At 35.9% G+C, this 13,915-nt stretch overlaps 1 protein-coding gene across 1 annotated transcript in view; it reads left to right on the top strand.

Annotated features, from left to right (window-relative positions):
- Positions 1 to 13,915, top strand: part of COL19A1 (collagen type XIX alpha 1 chain) — a 179,007-nt gene that overhangs the window by 115,591 nt on the left and 49,501 nt on the right. Inside the window, exon 16 of the mRNA XM_088539915.1 lies at positions 10,570 to 10,623. Within this exon, the coding sequence (XP_088396041.1) occupies positions 10,570 to 10,623 (54 nt within the window). The remainder of the gene's footprint in view (positions 1 to 10,569; positions 10,624 to 13,915) is intronic.

The raw sequence follows: 13,915 nt of genomic DNA, 5'->3' as shown, positions 1-13,915 counted from the left end.
AATTACACTTGAAAACAATTGACTTGTGTTCACTCCACTGCATAAAACAGCAACCATTCCCAGCCTTCTGCTACAGCAAAGGTAAAAGAACTGGGACCACAAATAAGAGACTATGCAGGATATAAATAAGAGACTATATAGGATTAAAGGACAGAAAGAGCAAGATGAAAACTGCAGTGGAAGAAACAAATTGTCTGGTATTTCAAAGAAAGACTATCCATATATGTTCAGTGCCAATACTGTGCATTCATTCGGTTTACAAATTGCATGATGCTCTGTTTAAGATGGGATAATTTCTGTCTCTGAGGGGTAATTTGAAAGATGAAGGACCATATGAAGCATGTGCCAACTGTCTGAATGGTAGGGAGGATTATACCGAGCATTGGAATGAGCACTCAGCTGTAGATCAAATAAATTTATGAAGAATTAGAAGATTAAGAAATATAAAACTCTATGAAAGGATTTTTAATGAAGCACTGAAGGTTTTAGTTCACATCTAAGAGCTTTTGGATTTGGAGATTTCTTTTATGGGATACACGATTTCAAATTTCAAATCAGGCATGGGTCTGGACAATTTAGGCCTTGAATGAATGCAGCCTTTGATAGAAGAAAAATTGATCATAATTGTACCATTCCTTATATATTGTATTTTAAAAATGCTGTCATGCAGAAACACAAAAGAGCTATTTGCTTGTGGGTTACGGCAACTTTTGCTGCTTCGCATTCTTTCCAGTTGTTCCAGTACAGGTTTTGTGATTCCTTTTTCTGCTTACCTGAAATAGGCCATTAGGATGTGTGTAATATCCTTACTGATCTACTTCAGCCTCACTGGAAACTTTTAGTCTTGTTTCTAGAGAAGAGAATAGTGGACTGCAGCATGAATAGAAAGAAGTATTTCATTAGAAGGAATAAAAGGATCTCATTTATAATTATCTGAAAATAAAATAGCACAAATTTTATAATTCTATAAATTGTGTTTCTTCCTTATATCCTTGTGAAATGTTTTTAAAAATATATTCCTTAAGGAAGCTGATGTTCTTTTCCATTTCTCCTGCATAAAGAAAAGTAGTTTAAAATCCCTCCCTCTTTTCCTACATAAGCCATATTGAGGCCTTATGTATTTGAGTCTTCTGTATAGCTTGGGGAATCCTCACTCTGAAGCGTGAACTGCAGGAATCCAAACAAAGGGAAAGAGCAATGCAGAATCTTTCTTAGTGCAAATACTAAAAATGATTGTTAAAACAAAAAGAGATGAGCTATAGCAAAGTCAAGGTTAGACCCTAAACAACTTAATTCCATGTGAACCATTATGAAGCTGTTTCTCACTATAGAATCCTGCCATTAGGGCTTTGCTGGCAGGCAGGCGTGTGAAGGTGCATGATCTTTCACAGACATGCCAGAAAGCAGAAATTGTGCTTTTATTACTGAAACCTAATTCAGATTTTTTTACCACAATGCAAAGCTCGACTTTGTCAGTATAATGGCATCCATATGATGAATTCCATATGGGTACAGTCTAGAAGTACAGTCATGACTGAAATCTTGTTGAGAGGTATTTTTCTCTGAAATAACTATTCTGATACAATGCTTATTTTGGATACGCCTACACCAACATTTTGTATTCGTCTTCCAAAACCAAGGAGGTAACACATATGCCAAACATACAGTAAGCAGTAATGGACATTAATGTGCACTGGCGGCATCCCCATAGTAAAAGTGCTACAGCTTGTACATACTGACAAGACTTTAACATGATTTGTCATCCCTTCTGTCTTTTTTAAGTCTCAAACCTTATTAAATTCTCCTATATTGCCATTCCAGTTATCATTCTCTTCTAATAGTAGGTATTGCCAGCTCCCTCATGCTCATGGATATATTGTCAGCTTTTATTTTGGCCTTGACTTTCTCAAATGCAACAAAAATTATCACACCTGTGGGGTGGTTGCTATCATATAATTGGCATAGATAGATTGCAAAATGCATAGCTGATTCACTTAACATGTAAAAAATAGACTCTGCAAGAAGATATTTGATTACCGTTTCAGAAAAATAAGAAATTTGTTTTGGAGAAGATAGAGGATTAATCATTAATTATTAAGGTAGCTATAGCACCCTGAGCTATAGCAAACTGAGTGTTTGAAATTAATAAAGATGTAGTTAATTTATATACTAGGAAAGCAGCCAACTGCTCAGCAATGATAGGAGAAACTTTGAAAAGGAAAGTTCTGCCTCCCTGAGGAAGAACCTAGTGAAGCTAGTTGTTTTGGCTCTTGGGATTTCATATAAAAGCCAGTCCAAAAAAAACACAGAGGTTGGGGAAAGTTTATGAAACCACTTTCTGAACAACCAAAAGGGCACACAGTCAAATTGAACTCTAGACAGGAGTGTGAGTTTTGGAAAGTTATTATTATTATTATTATTATTTACATTTTTGAGGCAGGGATGCAAGTCAGCAACAATTAAGATTTTGTCTATATCCTCATCTGCCTCTAGTCAGGCTTTTCTAACCTGATATTAGTGGCTCAGCATTTTTCTTTTCTAACTTAATTTGTGATCATATTTTTTTTCAATAAAATTCATTGTTTGTAGTGAATTCCTATTCCTTTAGCATTATCAGCACATCTTTGGTTAAGAACCTATGTCAGTGTAAAAGTGTAGATCTATTGCATGAAATAATTTCATTAAAGTGGTACTTTCTATGAATCTTCTTCCAGGAATTAATTATGTTGAATCATTTTTTCCCTCTGAAGCAAGTTCTGTGCCCACAAAAGACAGGAGTCAGTGAGGATTTTTACTGATGTATTATACAAATATTCCCGCCAGTTTTCCCTGGATGATCATGAACAACTTTGAGTTCTTTTTAATGTTTATTATACACTGTACAACTTTAAAATGTTCTGCTATACCCTTCTGGTTCAGAGCTCATGCTTTTGGTCCTTGCTGCCTGATGTTGCTTTTGAGTGTTGTTCTATTATTTCAGTACTAGAGAGCTGAGATGTGCTGCTAACACTTGCCACACTTGGGTGCATAGCAATTTATGCTGAAAAACCAGGAATCCAGGTGGTTTAAGTAGAACAGCAGCTCCCTCTAGTGCTTTTTGATCCCTTTCCCCTTTAAAGAGTCTAGACAACAGCTTGAAGGTTCTGTTAATTTTTATTAACAGAAATATATACATATGTACATACATATAACCAAATATAAATTATTCCTTACTGCTCAGAAGGATACTGAATGTTCTAGTTTTTAAATCAAAATTCCTGTAGTCTTCAAATACATTTTATACATTTTTGCTAGCATATTCTGCTTTGTTTTTGTTCTGCTTAACCTAAGAAGTTAAGACCTCTTTCATATAGATCTCTTTCACATACTGTTAGCCCCATCTGTGTGATTCTTCATCAAAATCAAAATACTTTTTTATGCAACAAAAAGAAATACAGTCAAAGATGCTGATATGAGGTTACAAGCACTTGCATTTTGATCTTGTTGCAGAACTGAGCTGGTAGCTTTCTTCTGCAATAGCTGCTAATGCAAATAGCTACAGGTCTTAGCAACACAGAAGGGGTTGCCAGCAAAGCATAGCTTTTTTCTTTTTTTTTCTTTTTCTATTTTTTTGAATAAATGTAATGTCTTTCTTGTCCTATGTACTTTTTTTAGTTTAAAAACAATTTTATAGGAAAGGTCTGGGGTCTGAATTTAGTATTTTTATTGCTGTTAGCCCAGATCACAGATCATCACTTAGATGAAATCCTTCTCTGGCCTAGGACTGTAGAATTCCTGAACGTTTACCAAGTGCCGGTCTGTTTACATTTAGAACTCTGCTAAGATGAGAAGCTCTTGTAGGTTGTCGCTTGCTTAGGAAATAGCTTCCATCTGCATGGTGTCTGGCATGGCTTTCTGCATTGTGTTGTTGTTTGTGGGCATTATTGATAGTGAAATGCAACACTGCAGAACACAGCACAGAACTAACAAAATCTATTTAAGGCTCAAAGTATTTTCTTTTTGCTTTTGCTTGCACACAATACTTGTTTATTTTCACGCTAACCAGCAGCAGGATATTTCTATGAGGTATCTAGAGTGTACTTACCCTCTAGGTAGACTAGAGGATAGAAGAAAAAGGTTAATTTCATCTGCTCTCTCTCTGTTTTCTGTGTCTCCACCAAAATCGTGATGTCTGGAGGAATTCCACTTCTCAATAATTCATGTTTATTATGGTGGAACACCAGATTGTTTAAAAAATAGAGAGAGTGCCAAGCTGGAGTTGTGCTACAGACTTCTGCCAACATAATAGTGTTGTTTGGGGTGAGACAGGGTATGAACTCTGCTCAATATTACTGTGCAGCAGAATACTGTCATCACTGGTTTTTAAGGTTTTTTAAGGTAACTATATGTGTTGGCCAAGTATTAGGTTGGTCAGGAAGCTATCTGTGGAACTGTAGGGAAATAAACTTTGGATCCCCTGAATCACAGGTTAGTGTACCACAATCAAAATTATTCATCCTCTTAAAACTGTTATTCTCTTTTGTTCTCTACCAACACATTCCAGCTTATTGCTTGCAACCAGAAAAGATTTATTCCACATTTACTGTAGCCCTTTTCATATTTTCTGTCTCCATGGAAGTTTGATTTATCAACGATATGAAGTACCAGATATTCTATGTGAAGAAATGATTCACCAGTGTTCAGTTCATTATTTCTCTTTGCAAGGGTCCAGTTTTTATCTCTTTGTCTTCAGCTAGCATTCTTTCTTGGAAGATTAGCTAAATAGAGTTTCATCTTTGTTCATGTTTCCAGACTACTTGAATTTCTCCATTCAATTCCATATACTTCTGGACTGTTGTAATTCACTATGTATGTCAGCAGCACCAGCCAGTTATCTTAAGTAGCCAGTAGTTTGCCTTGGGATTTTGTTTCCTCTGCCTCAGGAAATACTGTCATTCTATCAATATTGTGAAAATGTATGAATGTTATCAGTTAATTGCAATAAACTGAAAAGAAAAGCAATGATATGTGAAGACTGCCAGTATCATTTCTGGGATTGTAGGGCTTAGTGTTGCTTTTTAAAAAAATATTGCTTACGCAGTAGGACAGAGAGGCTGGCAACAGTTGATCATATTGTTTGTTTCTATGCATGTAAGACTTTATAATCTGTATCAAATTGCAATTTATTTAATGTATGCTATTGTGGCAGTCCTCATGCCTTCATGTTTTTTTCCATTTGTTTTTTGGAATAGTTACACCATATCATAGGTCCTCACTGATGAATTTCATGGTTTATTTTTGCATTACAGTAATCAAAAAAAAACCATCTTAATGATAGGCGGGGATCTGAAGAAGGTGAACAAAGTGATTGCATGCAGCTTTTCTTCCAGTGCTGTGTTCTCAGAGACGGCCTGTTGGTGAAACAATACAATTTAGTTGCTACACGTTTTATTGCATAGACTGTGAGGACTGACTTTTCACCAATCTCACCTTCACAGAAATGCAGATGAGATATGAGAAGTTAGGAGAGAAAAATATATTGTAAAATACAGTAATTACACAGTTTGTAGCTCTTTCCTCTTAAGCACCTGTATTTCTATTCCTGTCTGTTTAACAGAAATAGCATCTGAAACCTGTTTGTTTTCTGGAAAACAGATCAGGACACATTTTCAGTTCTTTTCCTTATTCATACAACTATGCTGTCTCTGCGCTTCAGTTCCCTCAATTACACAACTTGATATACAATCCAAAAACAAGCAAACCCTGCTCAAGTGAGCTCTTGATTGGTATATGCAAAGGAGCAAGTTTGAAAAATGTCCAAAGTGGCAGATGTGCAAAATTCTCATTCAAAAGACAGAAATTGCCTTGACAATAATTCTTCAACTCCTGTTAATCTCATTGCTCCCACTCTTGCAAACCACTAGTACTACTTATTTTTCATCTTTAGAGGCCTGAGAGTCTATTATGCAGACATATTAGCAGAAAGAAATAGTGAGAAGGGAAGAAAGAAATCAAAATTTAGAAAGCACTCCAGAATAAAAGTATTTTCTGTGATTGAACACTATTTTTTTATAGGCTTAACAAAGGGGCTCAGCAATGCAGAAACCAAATACTTGAATGAATGCTGAAAAGATGCAGTCTATTAAAGTAGGGAAGATTCTGTCCATTTTTGAAGATGGAAAGATGAAAACAGAGATGATTTACCTCTGGTAATAGGAAGCCCATGGCATAGCCATGAATGCAGCTCAGATGCTCCAAGTCACACTTGCCTGCCTTATTTGCAAGACAGTTCTGGGGCTCTCTGAGCTTATGTCAGTTTTACAAAACTGAGACATGGCAGCTTTCCATTTTGTCGTAAATGATTTATTTGATGTACAAATACTATCTGAAAGGTCAGGGTTGGTTGAGATACAGCATACCATCATTCCTGGGTTGTGTTGTTGCAGCAGTTTTATTTGTGAAAAACTAGGAAAAAGAATGACAGGCTGGCAAATGAGAAGGGAAGATAAATTCATATTTTTAATGCTTGCAGCATTACAGCATTCTTGCTAGACTGTAACAGCTTTAAAGTTGAGACATCTAATAAGCATGCAGCAGCATTATGGCTCAGTCCCAGTTCTGGATTGTCATTTTTTTAATGCAGATATCAGAGGAAAAATCCTGCCATTAGCTTTAGAAATCATAGCTGAGTGAGCATCACAGTCAAAATATGATGGCTATATTTATCATATTTTTCAGTGTAAATACAAAGTGACAAATCACTTCCAAAATAAAATGAATAGAAAAAAAATATTGCTTTGTGTGCCTACCTATATTGGAAAACAAAGAGAGAGTGTGAGGCAGCTCTAATATTTTATGCAGTTTATGCTATTATAAGCAGGAAGAGGCAAATTCCTCATCCTGCTCTGTCGCCGGGCCCTCAGTTTTGAGGCCTGTATAAAGTTAGTTGCAGGCTCTTCTTCTGACTTCCAAATCTTCAGGCCTCTCCTGTTGAAGCACCACAGTCTTTCTTTCACCAACATAATCACAGTAAATGCAGGGGGTTAATATTTCGTAGTTCTGCAAAGCTACTGATTGAGGTGTTTGGGATTTCTTTTTTATATCTCACAACACCTTGTTGTTACGATGCAGAGATGTTCTGCCCAATCTTATGACTGTAAGATCTATCATTATCTATCATTTTTAATAACTTCTGCTCATTTCCTTTCGTTTGGTTTTACCAGCTTTCTAGATTTATACACCTTCAAACTGCATGCGGAGTTGGTTATTGCCCTCTTTTCACTAGTTAGCTTCCTCAGAGTTAAAAATATTTCACTCAGGGAGCAACATGTTCTTTGATTAATCAAAACCATGGTCCTGTTTCCCATCTTTTAAAAAGTATTGTAGCTTAAGGCAATAGCTTTTCTGATAAGGAGCAGCATTGGGATTTTGAGGAACGATGCTCTGCGTCTGAGGGGAAATTGTGTGCTTGCCATTCTGTGTCCTCTTGCAGAATAGATGGATCTTGCAGGAGAAGGCTGTGGTGTCAGCATGCAAAACATGCCCTTTTGCCATTTAAATGCCTTCTCAGAGGACTTCAAAATGTGATTGCATAGGAGCCAAATAATACTACCTTCAGGATGTACATCCTCATGGTAGCTCTCTCATTTCATCATGCAGACAAAATCACTGAATTAGCAGCATCCTCTTCGTACAATTGCTTAAATTGAGGCAATTCTGAAGCTTTTAATAGCAGTTCATCAGAGCAATCTACTGGCTCATCAGAGTAATCTACTTGGATTTAGGAGGCAGAACTTGTGACTCCTGGTCAGATATGTGGGAATTCTGCATGTTGAAAAATGGAGCTTTTTTTCCCCCCAAACAGTGAGCTAGAAAAGAGCAAACTACCTGTTTTGAAATGATCTACTGTTTCTCCTACCCCCTCCTCTCAACACACAAGGTTGAGTACTGTAGTTCTGTGCTAAGAGAAATTCTGCAAAATAGTTGCACGAATGAAAGGCCCTTTTCAATCTTCATGAGTTGTTGCTGTGAGAATCCATTACTTTACCATATTTTAGCGTTCAGACAACAACATGCCTCTTGCTCAGTCATGTGTCTTCTTCTTACTAATTGTTCACTCAATAATGTGTTTAAATTTCTGTATCAATTATAATATCTATAAGGCATAATCTTCGTTGCATAAAAGTGGTGGTTTGCAAACCATTGCCTATCTACGCCCCGATGGGAATGATGGTTTTGTGAAATCAGTTGTTTCAGTTTCATCGTGATAGCAGTATCATTTCTTTCCAGATGATTTCAGAGTTCTCTTCCTCATGAAACATATTATTTTCTCAGAGCTGGATCACACTGCTTTCCCAACTCCTTCACTACATCTTTATGATCTTAACAACTGGTGACATGATGCGAAAGCATCACTTAACTAACAAATATTGTCTGTCACATTCAGCTCACCAACAGCATCCTCCTTACATATCAAAACTCAGATATGTATTCTCAGATATGAAGAACAATGTCTATGACAAAACTATTGTAGCTGAATTGTTCCCTTAATTTTCTATTTTCCTGAGTTGTGTGATGTTTCATATAGTGGCATCTCCGAAGTAGTAAATCCTTTACCTCCTTTGAAAAATAGAGTGATTGGTTATTTAGCTTACATTTAGCCAGATAAATAGGTGGTATTTCGGCACTTTTCTTAGATGAAATAATGGTTAAAAGGCTTCTGAATTATTTTAGGAATGCTTTGGAGTCTTGGTGTGCCACTACGTTGAATTAGAAAGTAGTTCTAGTTCTGAAAAAATCTACTTTGAAGGCTAACCCGGTTGAAAACAATTGTATTTTCATGCTGACCTCTTTCTATCATGGGTGAGACATTGTTTTCCTTCCTTGATCTTTGTAATAGTCTTACAAGTCTGTTAGCATGGAAGAAATTTCCCATAGATTATTATTCAGAAAGGGTAAAAAGATGCTTTCCTGCTGTGATGGATAATATTAAAATATTTCTATAGTAAGTATATGTATAAAAGTGTAACATCCTTAACAAAGACATGCAAAATGAAAATGTGTGATAAAATAACGAAGTTTGTCTCATTACTGACATTTACATGTGCAAAATTTCACTTCAGGAGTAACTGTTTAAAGTAACAATGTCTCCACCCAAACTTTTACTACTTGATATGAAAATGTTTAGTTAAAATTACAAAGGAAATATTTACATAGAGAGAATATAGTATTTCTAAATAAAGTTCAGCCAGATACTTCAACATTATTCGTTATATCAAAAAGACTTTAAGTAACCAGAAATGTTTGGAGACTCCTCTTGATGTTTTATTCCAAGATAACCTCTCCAGAAAGACATTCCCACTGTACTTAGCTATCAGTTTGGTATTTGTTCAAAAGGAAGAATTTAGTGACCTGAAGTGCTGCCTGAAAAATTGGAGGTTTCTCATTAGCTGTTGGTGTGGTATGATTGTGCTTTCCCAATACAGCACCTCATGAAGAAGGTATTGCCTGAGGGTATCTTTGGTTACAGGCTCTTTGAACCATAGAACGTCTGGCTAATAAATGAACTCAGTTTGAGGATCAACCCATGTTCCAAGCCAAAGAGAATTCAGCTTCATACAGCAATCTGTAGGGACCATATTTGCTGGCTACACTTTTCTTACTAATACAAAGGCTGCAAAGTGCAGTAAATAATCTGTAAGTGTAAAGACCTCTAGAAAAAGAGGAGAGCTGCCTCTGTGCTCTACCTCTGTTAAGTGCAGCTCATTCAGACCAGGTCACTTAACTCAGTGTATTTTTATTTTATTAATGTAGTTTCTCAGAGTGATCAAGAGTGTCTGTAGTTCTTATTGCATAATGTGCAAATTTCCTCTTTCAGGGAGATACTATGCTAATTTTTAAATTAATCTGAACTTCATCATAATTTACTGAACTTTTTGTCTTCTGTCCTGATTTACAATACTTAAAAAATCTCATTGAGGGCCTGATTTAGTGAAGAATATGTCTAAGCATGTTTTATTTTGCCCAAATATATGTGTTTTTTAATCTAGGTCCTTTCTAAGCGCAGCTTTTAGTAGGACGTTTGTTCCCCTTTACCAAAATTCTTCATGGTATGACAAATAGAAAACGTAAAGTCAGTCTTTCAAAGATTTATGACATTCCTCAATTTCACTTTCTATACTCTAAGTTAAAATCTAACTGTTTGCTTGCATGAGTAGCTGCTTCTACTTTAAAACTAGTGCTTTCATTTGTGGAAAGAAGTTCTAAGATACTGCAAAACACAGACTCCATTCATACCAGAATGCATTCATTCAATATAAATTTCATTTTTGCTTTCTCTGCCTGACTGACTCACTTTGAGAGAAGTTGCTCCCTGTTTTATAAGCCCAGGGATTTTGAAACTGGCTGTGCTTCTCCTCTGTGCCCAGAAATACATATATAATGCATTTACAAAAAAAAAAAAAAAAAAAAAGTATATGATCAAATAACAATCTAAAACCCTTTACAAAACTAGTGTTTTAGAATACAAGTAAGTAGACATAAGCATTATTTAAATTAAAATGACCTTTTGCTACATGTTTTTCAATATAGGGTCCTTCTGGGCTAACAGGATTTCTGGAGTCCTTGAACAAGCATTATAATGAGGTATGGACATTTGATTTGGTGTATGCGTGTGTATGCTTATGTTTAAGAAGTATCTAAGGTAGGAATGGCTACAATTTCAATCCCTACAAACCATATAGCAAGTTTTTCATCCATCCAAAAGGTAGGCCCTTCCCTACCCTCTTTTTGCATCCTGATTTAGGCCCAGGCCACGACTAGGCCCCACACCTACCGCTATTTGTGTTACTTCCCTCACACATCTACTCCCATGTTCTTGCCTTCCCAATCTCAAAAATGTTGGGCCACCTTGCTGTTGGTGTAAGATACTGGCTTGCCTTTTCTAAATTCAATCTTCCTAAAGCACACTTGGTGTTTCTTCTTTCTGGCCTAACTTGTCATGATCCTGAGAATAGTATAGAAAGACAAGAAGGTAGAAGATAAAAAGATCCCCTAGCATTTATAAGAATTGTCCTTACACTTAAATTATGAACTAATGTAAATACTATCTTAATTCTGTAACATCCTGCACACTTCTATGTGACAGCATTGCCATACTCTCCTTTAAATTCTTACCACTGGTTTTGCAAATTGCTCATTCAGATCATTGTAATGTCTGCCATTGTAAGGCACACTGATTCAGAGATTTCCCTAGTTTCTTAATTGATACTGAAATAAGTTAAGAAAAAGAAGGGATCTGAATAGAAAATTGTGCTTCATTTAAAGACCAATTAAACAGGAATATTTGCCTAATACAAAGATTACTGTGTGTTTCATGCTTTGCATCACACAGGTAAATACTGGTGAACATTTGACATCTCTTTAGCATTGAAATGCGTAACTATAGAGAGCAGGTGAATTCAGGCCATTTTTCTTGCATGACACCCCAATGAGTATTAAAATCTCTTTTTTGAAGGGATTTTGGAGTCCAGTTACCATCAAACATGTCTTCAAGTTGCTTTTATCACTGAAATGATTTCCCTGATATTTCTGATACACCAAATCAGTGTATCACCTTAGGGCATGCATTGCTTGTGCATTAGCCGTGCCAGGAATTAAGCCTAGATTGGTAAGGTGTCCTGGGCAGGGACATTTTCCTCCCCAGAGGTTCCTGTGTTTGGTGTGCCTTTTCACATGTATGTGTTGAAGTTTTATATGTTTTCTATTTGTGCCTTCTGCTGTATTCTTAGTTTCTTTTTTCTTGCCAAGACCAGGTTTCATTGCTACAAATCTGTTTTTCTTTTAATATATCATAATTATTGTAACTCATTCCAGACATCTGAGCTATTAATCTTTTTCCTCTCTAGTTAAAGGTTAACCCTTGAAAGTTTAGGTCAGCAACAAGAAATACAAACAAGTGATCTTCTGACAAGCATCTGTCTCTAAGAATCACTTTACTTGTAAGGCTCTAAGAAATCTGACAGTGTCTTAGATTTCCTAACTAATCATCTGCTGACAAAATACAGACCAACTGTTCTGTTTCTATAAATTAATCATTTTTACATCCTTTGCTGCTCACCAACTTTTTCCTTCCTTCAGATGTCCACATTGAAGTTTTTAATGACTTGGTCATTAGCAAGTAACTGTTCAACAGGAAGTGTAAAAGTTGTGTAAGCAGTGGCTTACTATTCAAGCAGCAGGTTTTAAGAAGGATTTTCCCAGATTTTCTGGAATGGCATGTTTCAATCTCACTAAAGTCAACTTAAAACCTGAAATTGCTGCAGCATAGGAATTAGGTTATGTGCAGGTAATGAGGGGAATGGGAACCTCTCTAGATAAGAGAGGCTCTCTGCTTTGCCACAAAACCTTTTTTTTGTCAAGACAGATGCATGCATCAGTAAATTTCTCTTTTTTTTTCACACTGTTTTGTAGTAGGAGGAGTGCTTATTTTTTTCACTGCACCCTGGTGGTACCAGAAATCTTTCATTTTCCAGTATGTAATTTGCAATGTGCTTCAAGATTAAAAACACTTGTAAGATGATATTTCTGTGATATTCTGAGCGATTTTTTTAAGATTCCTTACAGCACAGGGTATGGTTCTGTAGTTTTCCAACATTTAATGCACATGTTCAAGTATCTCACAGAGTCTTTTTTTGGCTTTTTTTTTTTAGTTTTTTTTTTTAAGTCTTTAAACCATGACCATATCTTCTTTGCTGTAGAGATGTTAATATCAGATTTCCCTGAGGATACTTGTGGGGCTTGTTTATAGGGGTATTTCTTGGAATTCTGACAAAACTGCTACCAAGAAAGGCATGGAGTCACTAAGAAATGACCCGTAAACACACCATTATTTAGTAACATCTCTTTTCTGTCATGGCATGTGACTGTTTTTGTAATCCTTCTTGTTATGTCTTTTGTGTTTTCACCACAAATAAGATGCCTTGCATGCACTGAATACATTAATTTTGTTCTCTTTGTTATGCTAAAAAACTGGTCTGTCCTGCACTCCTGGTTACATTCTTTTAGGACAACTCCTGATTTGTTTTTTTATAAACTCTGGAACCTGTGTTGCCACCCTTTGCCTATGCTTTCAAGGCCTCTCTTGTGCTTGAATTCTTGAGGACAAATCTTTTACTTATCATCTTAACATACATACATATACATACATTAGGCAACTTTAGTAAAATCTACTTAATGTAAATTAGTCCCCAACACTTCAAAATATAAATTAAACCACAAAAAACAAAACAATAGAACCTACATCACAAACTGTTCAGGAAACTTTTCAAAATTATGAGTTGGTTCTTGAATAATCAAATATTACTTTCCTAGCACATTTTTTTTGGCATATTTTTTCTTACTTTTTTCATAAAGATGAATGATCTATAAAAATAGTTATTGGTCACGGATTATTTATCCATGGGTTATATTTTTCATATAGGCAAAGTAAATGCACAGCTCAACAGAATAAATCAGAACTTAGATTATACTTATCATATGGTTGCAGACGTCTATTAAGTGGTAGTTGATTCTTACAAAGCGGTATCCATGTTCCCTTCACTGCGCATTTGCCTGTATATCTTGAGCTGATCTTGACAATTAGTTGTAATTGTGTTATGGCCCCCTAAAAACTGAAGAAGGATATCTTACATTTATAAAATATTTAGGAATTTTATTTAGGTTATGAGCAGTTATGCCTTTTTTAATATTAACTGAGTTTAAGTTCACTTTCATTCAGCATTACATTTTACAGATGTGGAAACTGTAGCAGGGCAAGGTAATTTGACTTGCTTAATATTCCCATTTAGGCCAGTGGCAAATGTTCTAGGAGTCAGAATCTTTGGGGCCAGGCTCAAGGTCATTTTACAAGGCCATTGGCTGCTTGAACTAATTTTTG

This window comes from Tinamus guttatus, unplaced genomic scaffold, assembly GCF_059628265.1.
Source record: "Tinamus guttatus ecotype Peru unplaced genomic scaffold, ASM5962826v1 Tinamus_guttatus_pri_ptg000051l, whole genome shotgun sequence".
NCBI classification, from domain to species: Eukaryota; Metazoa; Chordata; class Aves; order Tinamiformes; family Tinamidae; genus Tinamus; species Tinamus guttatus.
This window is presented reverse-complemented; position numbering and strand designations above follow the sequence as displayed.